Raw genomic sequence first — 24,261 nt, forward strand, 5'->3', positions numbered from 1 at the left:
GATCATTGTCTCCAGCAAACAGAAGCTGCTCTGCTCTTCCTTAGATGATGGTGATGGTGTGTTACTCATTTTTGCAGCAAAGCCAGGGCTGGGTCATTTCTGTCCTTTTGAGTAGTTCTGGAGAATCTTGGCTGCGATCTGCCAGGGGTTGCCCCACCACAGCCTCCCTGTGCAGGAACACCTTCTCCTTGGCTCTTCGCGTGTGGGGGATGGGCAGGTGGGCTTTGAGGTTCCCCTGAGGACCCGACCCGAGGCCAGCTCTGCCACCTCCATCATTAAAATCAGGAATCATTAAATCATTAAATCTTTGGAATGCCTTTATCGGGGGGGCTGTCGAGAGAGATGGAAAAATAGTTCATAACAGCTAACATTTATTGAGTATTTAGTCTGAGCCAGTCACTTTTCTGGAAGGGTCTAGTGTTGGGTCTGGCAGGAATAGTACCGCCCACACACCTTCCAAGCTCACCATGAGATCAGCTGAGCAGGCGATTTGCTCCCATTTTATAGACAAGGAAGTTGAGGCTGAAGCTCAAAGTTACAGAATTGGGGGCTGAAACCCAAATCTCCTGACTCAGAGGATGAAACATTCCCCTTCCAATACTTAAAAAAAAAAAAAAAAAAAATCAGCTGTGAGCCCATTTCCATGTGGATTTCCTAGATGACTGGCTTTTTTTTGACTAGAGCCCAGATAGATGGGTCAGAAGCTGCCTGACACCCCCGTCCCCCTTCCCAGTGGAATTCCAGCTGCAGAAGACAGGGAAAAGCCAAGCGTGGCCAAGGGGCCTGGCTGCAGGACTTTGGAGAACACCGCCCCCCCCCCCCGCCCCCACACAAACTTCAACTACAACAATCTGGAATACCTCTTAGTTTGTTACTAGAAAACAGACCACAAACATTTGCAAAAACAAAAACAAAAACTAGGCTTTTGTCATTCCTTGGCAAGAACCGGAAAGAAGACTTGCCTCTGGAGATCAAGCTGGCCACCCCTGTCTCCAGCTTTGCTTGCCCTGTGGGCCTCAGAATATTCTTTGGGACTCATTCTTAGAGGTGAGAGAGGCCTACAAACCCGGTGTCATGACTAGTAGAGGCGTTTTCGGTGAACTGGTATCTAGTGTGGTTGTGCATCCTCTGTGAATGGGACCTGGAAAGCGCTGCCTGTGACCCACGGACTCCCTCCTGCTGGGAAGCGCCTCCCACCATGTGCAGGGGCCCTGGGCCAGCGCTTTGTGTGTGTTCCTGCCCTGGCTCCTCAGCGGGACCCCAGCACCTCAGAAGGGGACTGTCTTTGGAGGTCCGGCCTGTAAAGAGGCAGCTCAGTTAAATGAGGCTGTCAGGGCGGGCCCTCATCCAGCCCACCCAGGAAATCTGGACACACAGACACCAGGGATGCACGCACACACAGGAAAGACCATGTGAGGACATAGCGAGGAGGTGGCCACCTGCAGGCAAGGAGAGAGACCTCAGGAGGAACCAAACCTGCCAACACCTTGATCTGGGACTTTCAGCCCCCGGAACTATGAGAAAATAAATTTCTGTTATTAAAGCCCTCCGTCCGTGGCATTTTGTTACAGGAGTCCTAGCAGATGGATAGACCCTGTGTCTTGGGCAGTGCCATCGACTAAGAGTGCTACAGGGAAAATAGTAATTGTTGTATCAGGTGGGACAAATCAATAAATAGCCTCATGTTCGTTCAAGTCAAGCTTCAAAATTACCAACACTGGTTGATCTTGAGAGCTTCTGAGGTTTTGGAAATGTGCACAAGAATCAGTATTGTCACTTCTGTCTTGCAGATGAAAATCCAAAGGCAAAGAAACTTAGTCACTTGCCCAGGGGGCACTTAGTTTGTGCAGGGGCTGAATTCGAACTCAGGATTCGACCCTGGGCTCCTGAACGGTGAATTTACACACCACACCGCACCCTGTCTCGACGGAGATTGCCTGGGACCGTGTCCCCGAACACCTCTGGGGCTGTAGACGCACCAGTCAGCAATGACAGTACGTTAAAATGGAACATGAGACTGTGTCTGGGATCCAGGCTCAAGTGGGGAGAGCCCTGGCCATGGCTTTAGCACTTAGCTGCTCCAGGGTGAGCCCGAGTGCTTGTCCCCCGGGAGGGATGGGGCTGAGCCAGGCTGACAGGGCTGGGGCAGGAGCTGTGGCCTCGAGCGGGCTGCCCCTCCCCTGTCCATCACCTTCAAAGGCTGCCTCTTGGCTGGTGGGGTGGGAGCAGCAGGCCACCATGTTTGCTCTGGACAGAGCCTAGTCTGTCTTTCCAGACGGTGCAGGGACAGGCAGGGGGCTATGGCAGGGGGAGGACTGCGCCTCTTTCCCATCTTGCCTGGCAAAGGGAACACACAGCCCTCAGTTTCATTTTTTTCATTAAGTCCGACACATCTCTGCTAAAACTGAACGCAGGGTGTACTTTGAACCTGAGCTAGAACCCGCCTTTTTGGAGCAGCTCCTTCTTGTTATTCCGTTGACTTTTTAAAAGAATAGTTGTCTCCTCAGCCACATTCTCATGATAGCAACTGTTGTTACCATCATCACCAACTTTACGATTTTTTATTCCTCTCTATAGAAGTTAACTAGTATTACTGGCCTTGGGGTTTTACTTGTATTACTTGCATGATGTTTTAGTGCTTTCCAAAGAGCTTTTTCAACCACTGGCACCTTGATCTTAGCTATTATTATCCCTCTTTTGCACAGATGGAAGTTCAGAGATGTCAAGGAACTTGCCCAGGGTTGCACAGCTTGTGGAGTGGCAGGATCCGCTCTGCTCTTGAGTTCCGAGGCGCTGAGAGTAGCACACAGTGGCAACTTGTCACACGAACCCCTCCTCACACTCAGGTTTTAAACATATCTTCTGCAGGACAGGAGGGCACCGTCTCCATCTCATAGGCGAAGGGACCCAAACTCAGGAGCAGTGACTTCTCAAGGGTCACACGGCTCGTTCCTTCTCAGCACCCTGCCCTGTCCCAGGAGAGAGTGCTTCGGGCAAGTTGTTCAGCCACTGGGAGCCTCATGTACAAAGCAGGGAGCCAAATACGCTGTCGTAGTTTGGCAGTAGGGTCATGTTGGGAGTGCCGCCCGGGCGTATCGCTTAGCAGTCAGGACAACGCAGCCGCCTCCTACCTGGCCCTCCCTGAATGAACTCACTTCCACAAGAAAGGTCAGAGGCAAGTGCCGTTTAGTTCCCCCATTTTCTAGCTAAGGAAATGGAGGCACAGAGAGGTCAATACATTTGCCCAAGGTCACACAGCTTTTCCGTGGCAGCACCAGGATTCAAACCCAGGCCATCCACCGTCATTGCCTATGCTCTGGATATGCGGTTAAGCCAGGGCTGATCTTATTCCAAGGGGAGCAGCACGCGTGGTACAGCTCATGCCATGGTGATCCCCAGAACAGCACACAGGCAGGTGTCACGGGCAGGAAGAGAAATGTGAGGTGTGGGGTGTCGTTCCCTTGTTCCACCAGGCAAAGCCCCAGCCAGGGTAGGGGCTGCTGTCTGATCCGTGGGTGCTTGCGTGTGGCAGAGCCCGGCACCAGAAGCCCAGCTGGGCAAGCAAAGCTGAGGGTATCTAACCCAAAGGGGTCTGGGGGGACAAATGGGAAAAATGTGGGGAGGGCGTGGGCGAGGAATCTAACAGAAACCTGCAGAGTGCTTGGTTGGCCGGGTGATCTAAGGGGAGAGGGGAGAGACTGTAATTCATTCATTTAAATAAAAATAATTATTTAGCACCTATGGTGCTCATGGTGGACAGCTTTCTGCTTTTTGTTTTGAGCAGGTTTAGCGATCTGTTTTTCAGATGAGGAATGTGCCAGAGGTCACATGGGGGAGAGCCAGGATGTGAGCAAAGCACTTGGGATTCCAGGTCCAAAGTTCAAGTGTGTCTTGCCCTCTGAGACCTGGAATCAGGGACGTATACCTTCTGTGGCTCAGTGAACAGAGCTGTGCCCAGGTGCTGCCACATTGAGTAGGTCCTCACGGAGCTCCGAGCCTGGGTACTGTTGTGCTGGACTCATTTCTGAGCACGTTAGGTGTGTTCACGCACGGCGTCCTCATAACTCCCTACGAGGTGGGTGCTGTCGAAACAGGGACACTGAGGGCTCAGGAGGTGGTTCGTGCTCACGCAGCTTGTAATTGGTAGCACGGAGGTTGGAACCCGTCAGTTGGCCTGGGTCCTCCCGTGTTGCCACTTCCCTGCACCGTGTCTCAAAGCTAAGGATCCGGTGGAGTCGGGTGGGTGGGTGCCTCCACAGCTCTAAGGGAGACAGGGCGGGGGCACTGGGGGACATCTCTGAGTGCTCAGGCGTGTGGGTGCGTTTTGCATCCGTTGTCCTCAGATGGCTTCCTATCTATGTTTTCATCTTCATCCTGCGTTTACTGAGCATTTATTAAGCAACTACTGTCTTCCAAGTATTGCTAGAGTCTGGAGATACAGAAGCGGGAAGCTCCAGTGTTGGCATTCAGAGTTGCTCTCTCTGCTCGTGACAAGTTCCTTAAGGAAAGGAGGCAGGAAGGGGACGTCCGCTCTGTGCCAGGCACTGCTTTGGAAGGTTGCAGACATTCTCTGTTGAGCTGCTCTGTGTCTGAGGTCCAAGGAGGCTGAGAGCAAGCCAGGTGTGCAATGCCAGGAGTGGATTAGGACCGAGGTGGCCAGCCCCTCGGGAGTCCACTCTCCTGCTTCTCTGCCAGGCCCCCAAACCAACATACAGGAGAGGCCCCAAGAGAATTCTTCTTAGCGCAAACTCAGTTCCTGGGAGCAGGGAGTTGGCATTCACTTAACTGTCCCCAGTGCTCACTTGCTTGGGTGTGTCTCTACGGCTCTGATCCTCCCCAGATGCAGAAGCTGTTCTTGGAAGGGCTCTCCTGCATATGGCCGCTTTTGTCATCTGCAGCACATGCCGGATAACAGAATTACTGGGAATATCCCTGATTTCTTTCTGCTTACTGTGCCCCTTGTTTGCCAGAAGGGATTAACACAGGCAGTCAGGGTATCAATTCTGCTTATCTGGCCCGGCCTCTGAAATTATTACTATTATTGCATTTTCCAAGCTGGAGGAGCCTGGAGCCCACTCACCCCCTCCTGATACTGAGGGGAAAACGGGGGCAAATTGAGCCCCCAAAAGATGGGCTGATTGGTCCCAGGTCACCCAGCTAGAGGGTGGCAGGCCCCAGGATTGGGCCTTGGTGGCTCTCACTTCCGTTCACCTCCTGGAGGTCTGTAGATAGGAGACACCCTTCCTGGAAAGACAACAGCTTTGGGGTGTTGCTGATAAGGCTTGATGGGTGTGCCTGGCAGGCCTAGAATAAAAGGATTACCAGGAGGAGCTAGGAATCGACCTTCCTTGAGGTGGGTTCTGCAGATAAAGATGCTTTTGAAGTTCAGTTGGTGGGAGATAGGATCTTTGTGGCAGAGCCCATCACCCATGAGCCTTCTGGATGGATGCACCCTGATAGGGAAATCCGCAAGCTGAAGATAGGAAAAGAGAACACTTATCACTGGAGGCCTTTCTGGGGCTTGCTTTGAGTACTTCCTTCCTGTCCACCCAGTTCTGGAGTCTGTCTCCACTTTGCAGATACAATAACTGAGGCAAAGATAGTCCTTTTCTGTTTTGTTTGTTTTTTTTAAATCCTGATACGCATATCTTCTTTCAGCTTCCCGGGACGCTGCAAAATGCAGCACGTGCCTCTTGAGCATATACTGCAGGCCGGGCGTGGTGCTGCGTCCTGGGAGCACAGAAATAAGCGGGATGCTCTCTTCCCATGGAGAGGTGTAGGTCTCCAGGCAGGGGAGAGTTGGAGGAAAGATCAGGTATCACAGTAGCAGGTCTGAATGCTGTGCTGGGGACACGGGTTGCCGTAAGCGCTCACAGCGTCCCACAGCGAGGCCTTGGACGAGAAGGAAGAAGTTAGCCTGCAGAAGAGGCAGGCAGGAGTGCTCTGGGTTGGAGGGGGGGAGGGGAGAGGGAAGCGGAGACCAGATCCTTGGAAAGACCATGTGGCTTTGTGCTGAGGACAGTGAAGGCTCCCAAGATTGAAGACCACAGACCGTGGAGGAGCCATATGCCCCTGACACCTGCATGCATTTCTCTTCTCAAAACCGTCTAACAACATGGATTCTTTTGCAAAACTAAAAAGCGAAGAATGTTCGCTCCCCTTTCCTTCATGCCCTTAGGATTCCCCTTCCAGTCCTTGTAGGACGAGTGGTGGTGATCTGTGGGTCTCTGGGGTACCCACCACCCCACCCCGGGTCTGACTCCTGGCTGCAGCAGTGGCTAACGGTATATAGCCTCTTATTTTGGTCTGTGAAATGGGTATAATCGGAGCACGTCTGTACGTTACAGGTTTGTTGTGAGACCAGGAGACAGTGGGCATAGAACTCTGAGCAGGGTGCCGGGTACATCGAGAGCGTCTCTTCCATTTAGGAGCTCGTTGCTCCACACATTATTATCCTCATGTGCACTCCTTTGCAGTTTAATGGGTTTCTGATACCTGTGTTCCTTCTTCATCTGGAGACCAGCACCTTGAGATGGGTGTAATTGACAGTGTCACTGAGTTTGTTTTAGTTCAGCTGCAACATTAAAGATCATCTAGTTTTGCTGTGATCCTATTTTGTAGGCAAGAGCACAGAGGGGCTCCGAGGGGCTAGGACAGGGGTCTCCTAAATTCCCGGCTTGGGCTTGTTTTCTGTCTAATGGGGGTTCTTCTCCATTCTCAGTGAGGTGTCAGGGAAGGGGGCGGTTCTGGAAGAGGATGTGCCTATGAGGTCTGACCTGGCCCGTGGCTCCTCTCTTTCCCCTACGGAATTGGGATCTCATTTGGTCCAGCAATCTCTTCCTCCTGGAGGTATCTACAGTGTCTGTCTCAAGTTCTAGGGTCTGCCCCTGCCCCAGGCTGACTCCAGCACCCTCCTCTGCTGTCTGGGTCCTGGCCTCCCCTCTGTCACTCACCGCCAGGCTTTGTGCACTGCCTGTTTTCCCCATGTGTTCCCACAGGCAGCGATGGGGCTTGTCTCCCTCCGGGTCCCGACCCAGTAAGCCTCAGTAGCTGTCTGGTGGGTGGATGAAGTATTACTTGTGTTGTCCTTGCTGCTGGAAGGCCTCCAAGGACTGTTCCTCTCACTCACCCTTTCCTGCCTTCTCTGAGGAAGACCATGGCAGAGCGCTTCCCAGAAGTAGGAGCCCAGAGGGAATTCATATCCTTAGGTAATTTTTATTTCTCCACTCAGAAGGCAGCCTTGTTTTTGAGCAGCATTTGCAAAATGAAGACTAACTTTACATACGCCTCCTTTGAGTTCCTGGTTCAGTTAACAGATAGTCATTCAACAGACATAATACCATGTACCTACAATGTGCCGGGCACTGTTTCTGCACTTGGGAGACATCGGGGACTGCTCTGCTTGGGGAGGAAGCCCATCAGGCAAGAAGTCCGGGTTGGGCCGGACGCAGAGGCCAGCGGGGTCAGTGGTCTGGGCACCTGGGGATCTGTCCTGGCAGTTCGCCGCACTTTGCTGACCCTTACCTTGCATGTATGTTGGCTGAGCAGTGGGAGTCTCTTTCCAGTTCTGGGGTTATGGATTCTTGCTGGGACCCTTGCGAAGGGCCAGGTGGCCCGTGGGGAATGGCCGTGTCCCCACTCTCGAGGGCTCACAGGCTGAGGAGGGAGGAGGAAGCCCAGCCAGAGGCCACACAGACAAACTGCAGGTGTGAGACAAGGGTGGGGGTCCGGATAGGCAGCTGGGGTGACGGAAGGACGTGCGAAGGAGGACGCACCTAGGGCAGGTCCGAGGGGAGCGGCGTCTATGAGGAGCCTTGTTCTCCTGCTCCGTGGCGGGCCTGCTCCTCCTGTCAAAGCAGGAGGCCAGTAGTTTGCCCATCCATTCAGAAATGTTTATTGGCCATGCCTTTCCTGTGCTGGCCCCGTTCTCAGCTCAGGGGGTGCAGCAGCCCACAGCTCAAGGCACCGATGGACCAGTACCTGGGGGCAGAGGTCCTCGGGAGGCACCCTCATGTTAACCCACAGTTAGGGCTGGAAAACCGGCCAAAGAGAATTTCGTCACAAGTAAGACTGACTGCAGTTCCAGTGTTAGGAGTTTTGCAGGGGGCGTGCGGAGAGGGTCTCTTGCTTATTTGCATTAAATTCAATTTCGTTACAAAGAGGCCCGCTAAATTCTGGTGGATCAGGACAGCTGACGTTTCCATCAGAAGAGAAGGATACCAATCACATCTCACAGAATACAAACTTGAGCAGCAGTTTTATTTTCGATACTACCACGTGATGATGCCGGACCGACCTAGGCTTTGGAGTCCCTCGGTACTGAACAGCTACAGGAAGGGGCAGGGAGCGGATCTTCACTCCCAGCATATGGACGAGGCAACTGAGGTGCTCACGGGTGACACTGGTCGCTTGGGGTTGCCGCCCAGTAAGAGGCAGAGCTGTGTGCAGTGCAGGCCTCAAATTCGGGGCCTGTTCTTTTCTTCTTTTCTGAGCAGTGACCCACTTCTCTCCCTATGGAGAGATTTTCCGCTGCGCCTTTGGGAAGCCGGGTGTAGATGGGGGCCCAGAGTGGGTTGGGTCTTCCTCCACTTCCGGGCAGCCAGAGGAAACTTCTGGAGCAGCGCGAAGCCTCGTGTGGGATGGAGGCGTCCTGTAGCCGGCACCACCTGACCCGGGAGCCCCCGGCCGCATGTGCCTACCGAGCATTTGAAATGGGTCTGTAGCACCTGAGAAACAGCAGTTTTAATGTGAGTTCACTTTATTTATATTTAAATTAATGGCTTGTATCTACCCCATGGGGCAGTGCGGGTCCGGAGTTTTGGGGGCACCTGACTTCTTTGGCTCTCAAGAGTTTTCCTGGTTCTCAGCTCCGTGCTCCTGCTGAAGGGCTGGCTGGCGATTCTGAGCCTTCCCAGGTGGAGCTCAGGGTCATCCCTGCTTGTGGTCCCTTCCCGGGCTCTGGACTCCAGTTCAGCTAAGATGGGAGAACCACGTTTGGGCCACAGAGGGGCGCAGGACAGACTTTGTGCAAGCCACATGTGTCCTGGGTCCAACCTTACCTCTTCTAGGTTCCTAGCAAGGAGCATCTGCTGGGGACATCAGAATGTCTCCCTCCTTTCCCTCCAGTCCCTTTACCCCCAGCAGGGGGGTCCCCACTGGGCTGTTGCCCCCAGCTCGCGAAGACTGACTGGGGGGTGGGGACCACCTGACAGCTCCCTGAGTAATGAGTGTTTGCTTCTGGAGGCTCCTGGGATGTCACCCCAGGCTGATCGTAGGTTGTGTACATTGTACAGGAATGGGTATCCACCCGTTGTGACAAAGGGAATGGAAAACTAGACTGGGGGCCTCTTGCGGAAGATCAGGGGTGAGCTGGGCAGTGAATCCAGAAAAAGGAGGATCAAGTCCCGGGGGGCTTGGAGAAGGGGTAGAGGGAGGCGAGGACCCTAGGGTTAGTCCAATGAAGGCTGGGTGTTTGTCCTTGGCTTGTCACCCCATCCCCCAGACCCCGGTGTGTGGCACAAAGTAGGATTGCAATACAGTATTGGTGGGAAGGAAGGTAAATGACAGATGCTAACATTGGGGCCACCCCGAGAAGGGGGGAATGTTCTTCATCTGGGGTGTGTTTAGGACAGAACCATGGGGTCTGTAGCTGCCCCTGCCCAGCCCCTAACCCAAGGCTCAGTCCAGCTGGGTCCAGAGCGTGCCCCACGGCCCTGCGGAGAATGGGGCCACTTCGGGGAAGGTTCGCTTGTATTTTCACAGCCTGCTCTGAGATCTCTCTTAAAGAAGGAGCGGTGCACCTGGTCGGTCCTTCTGCCATAAAGACAGAAAGGAAAAGTATGCCAAGTACTTCAAGATTCCTTTTAATCTCAGGGTCGTACATCTAGATAAGGAGATGAGCTCACTCATGGGGTTCTGTAACTGGCCCAAGGTCACACAGCAGGTCACTGAAAAATATTTGAGCACACACAGGCGTCATTTTTGGACTGGAAAAGTCTGTCTGGTCAGTTTACCACAAAGTAACATTTACTGATGCCTGTGGTATGCTTGGGTGCTTCCTCGGGAGGGCCCTTTGGAGTTTCAAGGCCCTGGAATCCTATGACCTTGGAGGGCCAGTTCTTGCTCTTTGCTGTCCTGTTTTGTTGATGTTCGTGCCCAGCTAACGATCACGGGCGGCAGAGAAGGCTGAGAAATGTTTGTAGAAGGACCGCCTGGCTGATTGGACAAATACAGTGCACAGGGTCTTCCAAATGGCAGCGAGGGAGAAGTCCTGGATCTCTTAGAACCATGTGGAGGGATCTGCCGCTCCCAGGGGGGTGTGTGCCCCCTTTTCAGTGACACCCGCCTGCCTGGCTTCTTAGGGAACAGGATCTGGAGCTCAGCTTCCCTTCTAACAGGGACGGATCTGAGAAGCTCTGTTGTCCAGATACCCTGGACCTAGGTGCCTCTTGAGCACAGAGCTCTGGGTCAGTGGGGGGGTGGAGTGGGGGTGGGGTGGCCCCCTTTCAAAACTACCGTTAAGAAGAAGCCCAGGTAGGACTGATGTGAACATAGCAGCTCAGAGTTCCTGGGGATGAGGGCCAGGGTAGCAGGTGCTGCTTCCCTGGTCTTACAGACATGCCGTGCCCAGGCTCTGCCAGAGATTTGTGGTAGGGGCTCCATGAGTCCCTGCTAACTGAAGATGCTGGGAGGTCCCAGCCGGCCTGGACACTGGCTTAGGTGAGAGCTGGCCAGTGGAGCATATCGGAGAGCTTGTGATAAGGGTGGCGGCAGGTGGGGGCGGGTAGTGGGTTGAATTGTGTACCCCAAAAAGGTGCGTTTAAGTCCTAATCCTTGGTACCTGTGAATGTGACCTTATTTGGAAGTAGGGTCTGCGCAGCTGTCATTGAGTTCAGATGAGGTCAGATCGGAGTAGGGTGGGCTCTAAATCCGATGGCTGGTTTTTTTGTCGGAGGATGGATGCACAGAAGTACATGCAGGGGACAGAGGTCATCATGTGAAGATGGGGGGGGCGGAGATTAGGTCCCTGCATCTGCAAGCCAAGGGGTGCCAGGGACTGCCAGCCGCCAGAAGCCAGGAGAGAGGCAAGCAAGGATTCTTTCTAGGGCCTTCTGCGGGAGCAGGGCCCTGTGACCTATTCACTTTGGACTTCCAGCCTCCAGAACTGTGTGAGAATAGCATTCTGCTGTTCAAGCCACCAGGTTCGTGGTCATTTGTATGCGCGGCAGCCCTAGGAGACTGACACAGCACAGAATTCCAGCCTGTCCCGAGTGAGGGCTGCCCTGCCTCCATTTAGAGCCTAGAATTGTGAGTTTATACATGCACTTCGGTATTTGCCTCTGCCGATATGGTTTGGCGTTCTCTCCCTCATTCGTTCATGATTATTGGCATTTATAATGTCTTAGGATCTGACGTTGGCTCTGCTGCAATCTGTTCTTCCCTGTCCTCGTCATCCAAGACTCCAACCCGTAGTTTGCTTCAACCAGGCTTCACTGAAGCTGGTGTCCCCCTGCTCCGACCCTGTGCCCCACCTCTACAGGAGGTGGCCGAGGTCCACGCTGCTTAGAGAGGTTTTCACAAGTACTTGACCTGCCGGGATTGCTTGTGAGGGCCTTAGGAATATCCGGCTTAGGGGAGTTCTTGAGAGGGCTGATTGTGTCCCCAGCCCCCTGCCCTGGGCCGTGATACAACAGGAGCCCAGTAATGTCCTTTGACCAAAGGGAGGAATCAAAGAATCAGCAGCCCTTGAGCCAGACACTGTGGGGCAGCATGGGAGAGCCCGTCCCCTGGAACCTGCCAGGCTCCAAGATCCAGCTCTGCCGCGTGACCTTGGGAAAGGTGGTGGCCCTTTGTGCCTCACTTTCCTTATCTGTAAAATGGGGATAAGAATAGCATTGACCCCAAAAGCTTACTGTGAGGGTTTCCGGAGTTCCTGTGGGTGACATGCGTGGAGGTTCTTGGCCACTGGTCAGTGTGATGGAAACGTGGCCTCTGGCTGTTGAGGTCCCAGGAAGCATTTGTCGTGGGGATTTTGGGAACAGGGAAGGGAAGAGTAGAGTTCTGGCCTTTGAACAGTCTTGTGGAATGAGACTTGCAGACAGAGTGTGGAAGGAGGGCCCCAAGGCCCCTTCTACTCAGGCCGAGAGCCGCCGGGCTGGTCGCTTTACTGGGGAGATGCGGGGCAGCCTGCCCCTGGGAAGCCAACAGCCGGGGTGAGGGTTAACTTTCTCCCAGAAAGAGTGTCTCCCTTCAGTGGCACTTCCCACCAAGGGCAGCTCCTGCCACAGTGGTTGAGAGCCTTTCCCGGGCCTGGCACGAGCACATAACCATCTCCCCCAGCAGCGCGCAGGGAAGGTCAGGCCCACTTCCCAGATGAGGGGTCCTCCCGCACTTTCCACCTGCCCCCTCCAGAGGGGGCATACTGTGTCCGTCTGTTGCCACTGTCCCGGGGACACACAGGAGTCTGCACAGGAGGGGCAGAAGACCGGGGCTGGGCAGGGGTGGCCCCGAGGACTCATGGTCGCCCGTGGCTCGTCGCTGCCCGAGTCGGTCAGGTGCTTCCCAGTGGCCTCTAGGAGGCAGGTGACTCCAGCCGGCCTGCTCTAGGGCTTCGCAGGAAATCCCTGGGCTGAGCAGGAGGCAGGGAGTGGGGGAACCCCTCGCCATTCGCCAGTCACTCAGAGAACGTTTGTTCCAAAAGGAGCTGTTGAACCGTGGCCTAAATAAATTAAGAAAGACTCCCGCCTCACGCTGTCGTGGGCTTGGGGCTTTGGGGGAGAAATCACTGGCTGCTCTTTTCCCAGTTAGATGTGCCCTTGCCCCGTGGCACCGCGGAATCCGCTTTACCAAACCGCTGTGCCAGGGCCGCACCCCCGGGGAACCTGATGTCATTGTGCTGGGAGGAACCAGAGCCTCTGTGCTTTCCGAAGCTCCCAGGTGACCCTCCTTGGCAGCCAGCGTGGAGCTGCCCTTGGTCGTTTGCATGGGTGCCCTCCCCCCTACACGTGGCGCACGGAGCCCTTGGAGACCAATCCATCAGACAAGGAAATGAGAGTGACGAAGCGAGCCAGCAGCTAGCGAGCACCCACTGCTGCCGGGCGCTGTGCATAGTGGACACAGAGTGGACACGGCTCTCTTCACCCTCGCCCCACCCCTTTGAGGAAGGTTCTGAAAGATCCCCACTGGATGGAGGCAGATCTGAGGTCCCGGGGTGAGAGAAGAGACGTGGCGTTGCAGGGCTGGTTGGGTTGGCCGTCAGGACTGGAGTCACGTCACCTGTGACTCTCCAGTGCCGACCCCCCGACTTGAGCGCCCTTGCCTGGGGCCACCGGTAGGGACAGCTGTCCGTTGAGATTGCTGTTCACACTGGAAATCCCGGTGGGGTCCTCCGCTATAGAAAATGAAAGTCCATGTGACCCCGAGCTCCACGTGTAGAAACCGGTCCAAGTTGCCTTTTTCAAAAAGACTTGGTTTGGGAAATTTGGTATTTAAATTATTTTTAGGCCTCTCAGCAGAGTTTTGGTTTAGGAGGATGGGCATTTAAATCTGTACAGAGATGAGCTCTTCTACTGTTTGAGCGCCGTGGGCGTGGTAGAGAGGAGGAAAGCTGATCTCATAAAGCAGAGATGATCAGACCCTGCCAGAGGCACCATGGGGCCCGGGAGACTCCCATCGCTAATATGTAACCCCTTGGGTGTCTCCATTTTCCATTCTCTGATTAGAGATCATGTTTCTTTGCCTTGGTCCTCAGATGCCTCTGGGATTTGATCACTTCTCATCTCCTGAATTCTGTTTCTAGTGCCTCAGAGTTCCACCCATTTCTTTCCTTTCATTATTGAAGTCTGGCCAATAAAAAATAATCATCACCTGGGCGGCTCAGTCGGTTGAGCGTCCAACTCTTGATTTCGACTTGGGTCGTGATCTCAGGGTCCTGGGATCGAGCCCCAAGTTGGGCTCTCTGCTCAGCGGGGAGTCTGCTTGTCTCCCTCTCCCTCTGCCCCTCCCCTGGCTCATACGCGTGCACGCTGTCGCTCTCTCTCAAATAAATAAATAAAAATTTCTTTAGAAAATGGAAAGGGATGAGAAAACAAAACAGTAACCCTGCCCCCCCACCAAGCAGATCGTTTTCAGATGTGTGATGTGTGTGTCCATGTATTAACTTAGAATTTCATAAGGGCATTGGTGTAGGAAATACTTCGTCATGTTTTTTATCTGACATTAGATCATAGGTATTATTCCATTTTGTTGAAGCACCTTGCGAATGATTGTTTTCAAAGCGCGTGTAATGGCTCATCCAGTTGATAAGTTATATTCGAAGCCCGTTCTCTGCTGTTGAAAATTAAGGTTCCCAGGGGTTTGCTCTACTACTTTAAGGGTGTGGTGAAGAGCTCCGTGCATAGAACTCTTCCTTTCTTGGAAAATCCTTTGGACACAATCTCAGTAGAAGGATTATCGAACTCTTCCTTTCTTGGAAAATCCTTTGGACACAATCTCAGTAGAAGGATTATCGAACTCTTCCTTTCTTGGAAAATCCTTTGGACACAATCTCAGTAGAAGGATTATTGAGTCAGAAGGCACCATTTTATGGCTCTCGACCAGTATTGCCAAATTACTTTCAAACAAGGTTGTTGGTGCGGCCGCCATCGACATGTGGACTTGCCGGCTCCCCCACAGCCTCATCAACATCGCGGGTTAGTAGCTGAAAAAAATTATACTTGAACAGACGCAGAACGGTCTCTTGTTAAATTTATACTTTTTTTTTTTTTTAATCCTGAATGAGGCCAAATTTTTTTCATCTGCTTGTTTACCAACTCTCTTTGGGAATGCTGATTTTGGCTGGTTCTCCTGCCAACTGCGTTACTTTCCGCGCGGACGCCTTCAAGGGGAGTCAGTTGTAACGCAGCCTTTCCTTAAAACGAGCGAGCTTCAAAATCGAGCCCTTGTGTGCACTGCTGTCTGGCTCACTGGCTCGTGAGGGCGAAGGCTGCGGTTGGAACAGCCTGCTCCTCGCTCACATCGTGGAGTTCCCTGTGAGATCTGGACTGGCCCTTGTAGTCTTCGTGACTCCAAACCTCACACTTGTCCCCCTAGATTTGTCTTAGGAACAAGGCATGGCTTTTCTTCAGAAAGCTTTGAGACCCAGCTCTTTCAACTATTTTGGGCTTCCTAGCTATAAAAAAAAAAAAAACAAAAACAAAGAAAACAAAACAAAAAAAATGAAGAAGAAAAAGAAGAAGAAAAGTCCCTGTGTGTTCGTTCCTGTTAAAGCTTTTTGGTGCTGTTAGCGTTTCTCGATAGCTTTCTCTGATTTTGTCTCACTGCTTCACCTCACCACATCCTGTGGGGTCAGGAGGCTCCTCTGGTCCTGTTTATCTGCCTGTCTGTCGTGCCCGCCCGGCTCTCCAGCTGAAACCTTCCTCCCCAGGAAGGGCTGGGGGGAGTCAGGAGAAGCCAGGATGGATTTCAAAGAGCCTTGTTGTCCCTAAGAAGAGTGAGGCTTACATCTTTGGACTTGAAGAAATGCCTACATTCAACTGAGGGGGGAGATCATTGCATGGGGATGGGAACTTGAGTTTGAAATCACAGAATCTTGGGGTTAGAAGAAACCTCTCTCCCAGTCCTTATCTGGAACAGGACTCCCTCTGTGTAGCCTTCCTGAGGTTGGCCTCGCTATTGCTGTGCAGTCTGAGTCTCCCGTGTTGAATAACATCAACCTCGTACAGACTTACTTAATGCCCTTAAAACAGGGAATTCCAATGGGAAGGGTGTGGGGAAAAGCTACAGGACTTGAGAAAGGGCTGTTAGCATAGGACACTCCACCCGGTATGCATTCAAATCTGGCTGTGTCTTGGGGAAGCTCTCTGAGCCTCATTTTACCCATCTGTGACTTGGGGGACAATATGACTAGCTTTCGGAGTTAGAGATCACATGGAAAGAAAGCCCACCAGGGCCTGGCACTGAGGAAGCTGGGGATGAGTGGCCATTACACATGATTGGTCGGTCCTTGGATGCCAGGGTTCCCTTCCTTTGTCTGGGCTGATTCTTGGGTTGACAGTTGACCTGTGGTCACTTGAAATCATTTTCACTTATGAGAAGTCTTGTTCTTCTGTCCTCCCTGCCTGGGGAGAAGTCGAATAGCCACTTGGATGGGTCTACGTTGTGTGCAGATGGAGACCATGCATGACTCTGGACAAGACAAGGTTTCTCCTCCTTCGTTCCTTACCCTCTCTCATTCCCAACATTTATGGACTGAGTCCCCTTGAGGCCCCTGTGTTCCTTATCCTGTCCCAGCCCAGCTCTGGGGAGTGATCTGGGATAGACCGTCCCTCTTTCGAGACATGGAGGGGGATCTCTCTCTCTGCCTGCAATTTCATTCTCCACTTGCTTCTCCTTTTGTTCTTTTCACCAGGCTGTGAGAGTGGGGGCTATGGACTTGCTTTTGGGGCACCAAGACACCGGGGCCCCTTGAGCAGTTGACCTTGGAGTACGCATCCAGTGACCCCCACCTTTGAACTAACTGCCTGAGGGTCAGGGTCTCCAGCTGCACCCTTTCTTCGATGCCGCTGACGTGCTATGTGAGTTCAGATGAGCCCCTTGGTTCATGAAGCAAGAGGATGCTGTCTCAAAGCCCGCAAACCCCTTTTGCAACTGAAATCTGTGTGTTTGGGTTAAATCGGGCTATGGCCCCCCTGCTGTCCCCTCCCCAACTCCATCAAGCTCCCTGGAGGGGCCCCACAGGAGACTCTGGAACCCCTCTCAGGATTTGTCGAGTGTTGTTGGAAGGGGTAGCTTGTGATGGTTCCTAGACAGGCCTGTGACCTGTGGTCTGTTAACCTAGCGTCCACTTTCAAGCACCCCCTGTGTGTCTGTTGGTGTGTTGCATAGGCGTGGTTCAGTTCTGAAGGCTCCCCGCTAGTTTCTACCACAGATAAGGCCCAGTGGCTCAGGGAGGTGGGCTCTGCCTAGGCCAGGTCGTGCAGGAAGGAAGTGGTTGGAGCCTCACCTCCAGCCCAGGTCGCTCGGCAGCAAAGCCCGTCTGCTTCAGCGGTGAGCTTTACTGCCTCCCTGTGACTTTCCCCTTCAACCTGACACCTGGCTGGCACTGAGTTGTCACCCCTATCTGCCACCTCTGATGACCTCGGCATTTTTAGCCTTGTAGATGCCCCCAGCTCAGGGACGAGTGGTAATGGGCTAAAGCCATCTGTGTTTTCTGGAATACACTGTGCTGCTTCGCAAATAGGCTGTTACATCCCTTGTTTCACAATTTCCCCAGGTAAACGGTCTCCCTTCCCCTTGTCCTCTTCCCTGACTCTTGTTTGCACAGACACCAGCCTCCTAGTTATTCCCCTTTCCCTCAGCACTGCTGTCTCCCGGGGATCGCCCTCAGATATGAGGACTTTCGGTGGGTTGGGCGGGGGCCTGATGAGGATGGTCCCAGGGTCCGTACACTTCTGAGGGGACTGAGGCTGGGGTCTGGGGTTCTCCCGTGTTGATTCTGCCCCCGAAGCTGCCTTCTGAGAATGGAGGCTCTGGGCACCCCAAGTCCCTGTCTGCCCCAGGAGCACGGCAGACTAGGGGTTCGAGTCATCTGCCAACAACCTGAGGGATGGATGATTTAAGAAATCACTTAGCACCTCTCTTCCTCAACCTCTGTGGCTTCCTATATCTGTAGGATTAGGTCTCTAAACCACAGTACCGTTTTCAAGCCCCTCCACCGGCTTCTGCCCCCTCCAGTGATGAGACCATCAGAGCCCGCGCTCATACTGATGGATGTTATGGTTGTAGAAGTCTCTCCCCCACTCTCCATTGCTGGGCAGTCACGGCGACCCCGTTGAAGAGGGTGTTGTTTTTTTACTCAGTGTCTGATGAGCAGCATCGCAACTCAGTTTGCTAATGCTAACGTCTCATTTCTCTTACTTCATGTGCCCTCCTGTCTTCTCTCACTGCCAGGCTGCTCATCACAGGTCAGCACCTCCAGGAAGGTCTCCATGAACGGCTTAGTTGTCATCTTCATCATTAATGCTTCTTGAGAACTGTGATACACACTTTACGTGAATTACATGGTTTAGACAAAGTCATCCTTACCTTCCATTTGTTGTTTGGCTGTTCTAGGTGTGACTTCCTTGCTCAACAAGCTCTGTCTGTCCATCCATCGATTTATCCATCCAGTCATCATCTCACCATTCAATAGACATTTTACCAAGCTCCTTTCCTGCATTGGGTGCCGGGGGGGAAAAGGACCAAGAAAACGAGTCTCTACCTGAAGGATCTGGGACTCAGCTACACGTTCTAACCACTACAGGTTTTCACTCCCAGACAGCTCATTCGCTGCTTGTAGCCCTGAGCCCAGCCTTTAGCATCCTGGCCAGTAGGGCGCTCCGAGGAAGCAGCTCCCATTTGCTGAATGGGCTCTTAGCTTGTCCCACTCCTGGAGGCTTTGTCCTGGTGCCAAAGGGCCTGAGAATCTATCATAAGAATCTTCTTTTTTTTTTTTTCATAAGAATCTTCTTGATGCAGCTTGGGTTCCCTGGAAAGCAGATGCTGAGCTGGAGATTAGTAAGCCCGATGTTTATTACGGCATGCCTTTGGGAACAACAGCTATGTAACCGAGGGGGAAGAGTTCAAGATTGGGCAGTGGGAGAAGTCAGGCTGTTCCAGTGTCCCAACAAAGGCTTCAGCCGACCCCTTGGGAGCCCCAGAGCTGGAATGGCTCTTTGGAATGGTCCAGAATTGAGATAAGGGGTTGACCAGTCATTGTATGTGGGCTCTGTTAGAAGGATACACAACCTTGAGCAAGGTCATTGTCCTCAGCCAAGGCAGTCTCCACAGAGGGCTGACAGCTGGAGGTCATCTTCTGCCAGCACTGTTAGCAGCTGCTTTGGGTGATGGCTGCGTGGGTAAACGTCCGCTTTGTTCACCATTTCATCCTCAGTACATCGCACACAACAGGCACCTAGTATTTTGGGGGATAGAATGACGTAAGCTTTATGGAAGCCGTGGGATTAATTCATTCAGCAAGGATTTACTATTTTGGCAACGATCTTTGGAGCTCCTGCACGTCAGGCACCATTGCTGCTCTTATGGAGTTTATAATCGGGGCTTGGGGTGGGTGGTGGTTCAACACTGGCTTCCTGGAAGAGGTAATCTTCATGCTGGGGGTGTGACTTCCTGGATGGTGGGCCCTGGGTCAGCGTTACGCGCAGTGTTTCCTTGGCCCCCTAAGGAATAGAGACTTACTAAGATGGAGCATGAATGGGTAAGGGGTGTTTTATTCAGGGAGGGGACTCTCCGTCCAGCCCACCTCTCAGCCCACCTGTCAGTGCACCTGTCAGCCATGGGAAATTCCCTGCTTCACTTCGGCTCACTGATGTTTGAGCTCCCAGCAGCATGGAACTTCCCCAGGGGTCCCATTGGCCCAGGACTTATATCATTTGAGCAATTGGAGAATGGAGGGACCACTCTTTTGAGTTGAGTGGAAAAATGTTTTCTCCTCTGAGTCACCAAAAACTACAGCTCAGGGTATAAGCAACCTCGTAGTCTTGTTTTTTGTTTTTTTTTTTTTTCTGTATGTAAATGAACTGTCACTATGTTCAGGAAGTACAGACTGAGCAGGGAGGATGAGATGGAATCAGTGAATTTTAGATCTGAAAGAGACCTCAAGGTTGCTCGGCTCAACCCCCTTCCTCTGTGAGAGGCCCGGAGTTGGGGAAGGGACATGTCAAGGTCACGGGCAGAGGGACTGGCAAGGTCACCAGGCAGACGTGGACTTGGGCAGAGGGGTCGGCGTTTGGCACCCTGCAGGTCACCATTTCCTCCCAACCCACTCACCGCCCCACAGGGGGCACGGCCTTGCGTGTGCTGGGTTGTTTTTATCTGCACACGGCAGTCACCTGATGATCTGAGAGGCTTTTACCGAAAGCAATGCCTTTGATGTTCTGGGTGACAAGACCCGAGTGCACTGACAGGAAGGGAGGTTTTTGGGGTTGGAGAAATGAAAACTATTTACCTTTGGGGTTGATTTAATAAGTTGACACCTCAGGGGTGGGAGGAGAGGTCTCAGGAGGGTGTTTGTGAAGGAAAGTTGAATGTAAGTGTGCATCCACAGAGGGGAGTCTGAGGTGGAATGCTTCCATGGTGCAGGGGAAGAATCCTGGTAAGGCTGCCCCTGCAGAAACCTTCCTCCTTACCCCCCTCCCCACCGCCACCACACCCTCCGGTTCCAGGGGACAATGTGTGCGCCTTGACATTTTCCCAGCTCCGGTCACCTCCAGTCCTCACATGAGGCCGGGCTGCCCAATGCCGTGTGTTCCACGTGTGCAGCCCGCAGTCTCCGACTCCCGATCCTTCCTCCCGGGGACAGCCGTGGGTCCTCACTCTCCCTCTGCAGGGAAGTGGAGGGGCTAAGAGCCCAGTTCCTGGAGCGAGACGTCTGGGTCCTCCGCGGAGAGCGCAGGCCCCCTGCCTCGCTGTTTTGTGCCCCCTGGTTTTTTTGAGCTGTAAGCAGGCAAGGGGAAGGTGTGAGTCACGCCCACCCCCTGGGGTGCCGTAGGGGCGGGAGCACTGCGCGGGTCCTGGTTTGCGCTGCAGTTGGACAAGTGTGCTCGGGTTATGTTAGGTGGTTTACCCACGTCGCCTTAACAGCATCTCTGGGTGTCAGGCCCTCTGGGCTGGTCTCATTAGCCAGCAGATCTACTCCCCTCAAGTATAATGCAGCTGCTTCACCTGGGCCTTGAAGCATGACTGTCCCTGGCCTCTGACAGCAGGAGGGGGTGTGCTGAGTGACCGCCACCCTCAGGACTCCCGGTGTGCCATAGGGCATGGCTCCTACTTCATCCTCAGAGCAGGCTCACACAGTAACCGGGTCCATTTCTTTTTCCTCCCTTGTATTAAAAAACCGAACCAAACCAAAACCTTCTTGAATAAGTAAGTCATTCACAAGATAAAACTGAGAAGAAATAAAAAGGTTTTCAATGAAGACCCATACCCACCCATGTCCCCGGACCCCTGTGTCTCCTCCCCAGTGACACCGATGGCCCCAGTCTGTTGGGTTTCTCCCAGACATCGTGCATGCTTTGTTGGACTCTTTGTAAAAGAAGATGTGTGCCCATGAGTGTATCTGCAAGCCAGTGCTGAGCACCTACTGGGTATAGTGCTGGGGCTAGGGTCTCGGTTCCCTGCAGCTTCCCGCTGCAGTGAGGTCCCGCGTTGCTAGGCAAGAGGCCTCGGCTGCAGGGGGAGACTGGTCTTGGTGTTGGGTGGTGCTTTGGCCCGTGGGGCCTGTCTCCCTCTGCCTGTGGAAATCCTGTGGAGGCAGCCTGGGCTCAAATCCCAGCTCCCCCAGTGCTCCAGATTAAACCCCACGGGAGTCTGCTTCCAATCTCATTTTCCGGCAGCACGAGACGGGAATAACGATAGCATTTGCCTCAAGGGGTCTGGGGAGGATCGGGGTGCAGAAAGCTCTTGTAAGACCGCCTGGCACCTAGTGAACAGCTGCCTCAACTGCCCCTCCTCCCCCCAACTGCTTGCTGATGGCTCGGATGTGGCCGCCAAGCTGGGCCCTGGGGCATAGTCATAGAGGAGGCGTCCATTTGTCTTTCTTTTTCTTGGCAGGAGGGGGTGGTGGTGCAAATTGAATTTCAGTTTTATCCTTTGTGGTTTTCTGCACAATCCATCATAACATTTGTACAGCAGGTGACCTGGCTTTTGTGGGAAAAGCCTGTGCTCCAGCCCCATGGACGGCTGAGGCCAGCCCTCAGGTGTGTTTCTCCTGTCCCGTGCCTGGGCCCTCGGTCATCTTTCATCTGGGCATGACTTCAGACTGCCAGAAAACATTACAAGGTCGATGCAAAGATCTAGCGCACACTCAGAATCACCAACTCTTGGTTCACTCTCACCCCGACCCCTACACACACACACACACACACACACACACACACACACACGAGTAAGTTATAGACATGCCCTTTTATTCCGAAGTATTCGGCGTGTGTTTCCTAACAGCAAGGACGTTCTCTTATATAAACACCACGTAATGATCCAACTCGGGAAATTCAGCTCGGCTTCAATTGTATTATCTCCTCCATAGGCCACACACAATTTCATCGGTTGTCCCAATAATGTCCTGTGGGACTATTTCCCCCTGATTCTACATCACCCCTGCCTTTAGTGGCCATGTCTCCTTAGCCTCCCTTTATCTTGGAACGTTTCCTTGGCTGTTCTTGACCTTGATGTGTTTGAAGAGTCCAGGCCAGTTTTGCTTTGTAGAATGTCCTTCAGTTTGGGTTGGGGCCCTCATTCCTGAAGGTTCACACCGTACTGCTTGCTTTCCTTCATGCTCTGTAATCCTTGGTGGTCCTGCATGGCTTGTAATTGAGCAAACTAAGGTATAGGGAGGTCAAGTGAATGGAATGGTCCATGGTTCTGTTCCTAGGTGCTTGCAGAGCTGGGATTCAAACCCAAGACTGATCTGCCTGCCCAGCAACACAAACAGTGACAGCATGTAGACCCTGAGAATAACCCAGTGTGAATCAAGCACTTACTCTGAGCTGGACATCGTACTTAGCGCTCTGTACACCCTGCATGCATCCTTGTCCCAGTCCAGAAAGGTAACTGCTCTTAGGAGCCCTGATTTACACATGATGATCAGAGAGGGTAAGTAGACTGCCCAGGGTGCACAGCAGTTAGCTGGTAGGGACTAGCTCTGACCCCAGCAGCTTGTGTCCTGAGCCCACTGTTGCCTCTGCCATCAGCCTTGCTGGATCTCATAGCATCGGGGGCGGTACTGACCATACTTCTGTGATGTCACTTGGAATCACTGCTGGGGCCCAGTGCTGAGCCAGACTGGAGGCTTTCACCCGCTTTGCTGACCTTGCAGGAGAGGCACAGATGTACCTGTGTTTATGTCCTTCCCCCAGGCCTTCTCCAGAGGGAGCAAACACATCCCAGGGCTGGGGCCTGCTCTCGGGGCCTTCCTGGGGAAAGCTGTCCTGTCCTCTGCTCCTACAGGTACCATAGTCCACCTCCACAGTCTATTTGCAGCAAATGGATGGCGTTTTGATGATTTCCAGGTCAGGAATCCCCGTGTAGTCACTCATTTCATGGCCAGCTCTCTCTCCTGCCAAGTCGCCCAGGGCCGTGCCCCCCCTCACCCCCCGCCGCCCGCCGAAGGTGGCTGGTCCTGGCTGCTGTCGGTGTGCCCAGTTGGCCCCACTGCCCAGGCCGCATCCAGGTGGCATTCAAGGCCAACTACCCCGATGATGCAGTGGCTGCTCCCAGCGGAGCTGCTGATTAATTATTCAGTGCTGTATGTCACACTCCATGCCCCTCACCTTCCCTTTGGAGACAGGAAGGTGACAGCCCTGCCTTTGGGTTGTGTAGAGGACACTTGAGGACAGGACACACTTGGAATTCCACTAGCAGAGCAATGGGGTTCCCTGAGCACACCAGCAGAGGACCCGTCTCTGGGCCCTAGTCTGCCTCTCACCTCCGGGGGACCTTGGGGTCCTGGTCTGCCTGTCCCAGGCCCTCCGGTCCGTTATTCATCTGAACACAGCATTGGGCCCCAGCGGTGATCCCAAGCCACATCAGGGAAGCACTGTCAGCATCCTGAGAAAGCCTGCGGCCCCCTGGTTCAGATGCAGGATATCTCCGTCCACTGCAGAGCAGGTGAATGTCCCGTCCTTGGGACCAAGTGTCAGGCAGGAGGTTCTGGGAGTAGCAGCTACCTCCCCCTTCAGGCCCAGGCTCCAGGCACCTGCTACGTATTGGGCCTCCCTCTGCATCCCAGCTCCCTCCTCTGCTGGGGTTGATGGCTTCCTGAGAAGTGGCCAAGAGAGTCCTGTCACCCTGTGCTAGGCCAGTCTCCTTTATCCCTGGCTCGTCTCTGTGGGTGGGAAGTGACCGGACTGCCTGCCTGGCTTGGTGCACTGAGGCAGGGCTGTGACCTTCCCACTCTGACCTCCCTGGCCGGCCCAGGATTCCTCCCCCCATTGCTCTGGCAGTGAGCACCTGGCTGGACTGGCTCCTGGGAGAAACTTGGAAGTTTTAGCTCCTCATTTTCCATGGAACATTGCTCCATGTGTGTGTGGTTTAAAACATTAATTAAAAACATTAATCAATTTGGCTGCCTTGGGAAGAGGTTCTTTTTCTGCAGGAGCTGATGTTGTGTGTTATTGCTGCCCCCCTTTCAAGGAAGAGGGAGTGAGCTTGCAGACCAGCGATTCAGCTGCATATTCCTCCTTAGTCCCTCTGAGCTTTTGTGTC

The 24,261-nt window shown here is 53.3% G+C and overlaps 1 protein-coding gene across 31 annotated transcripts in view; it reads left to right on the plus strand.

Annotated features, from left to right (window-relative positions):
- The window catches only part of LOC115938771 (uncharacterized), a 331,027-nt gene that overhangs the window by 114,488 nt on the left and 192,278 nt on the right, over positions 1-24,261 (plus strand). The window contains exon 1 of one of the 31 annotated variants that reach the window (XM_081816545.1): positions 18,500-20,152. The exons of the other annotated variants lie outside the window; for them this stretch is intronic. Coding sequence (XP_081672671.1) covers positions 20,131-20,152 — 22 coding nt within the window. The 5' untranslated portion in view covers positions 18,500-20,130. Of the gene's footprint in view, positions 1-18,499; positions 20,153-24,261 lie in introns of those variants that run through there. 31 annotated transcript variants of the gene reach the window in all.

This window comes from Leptonychotes weddellii, chromosome 4 (genome assembly GCF_054177405.1).
Source record: "Leptonychotes weddellii isolate Sample4059 chromosome 4, ASM5417740v2, whole genome shotgun sequence".
Lineage (NCBI taxonomy): Eukaryota > Metazoa > Chordata > Mammalia > Carnivora > Phocidae > Leptonychotes > Leptonychotes weddellii.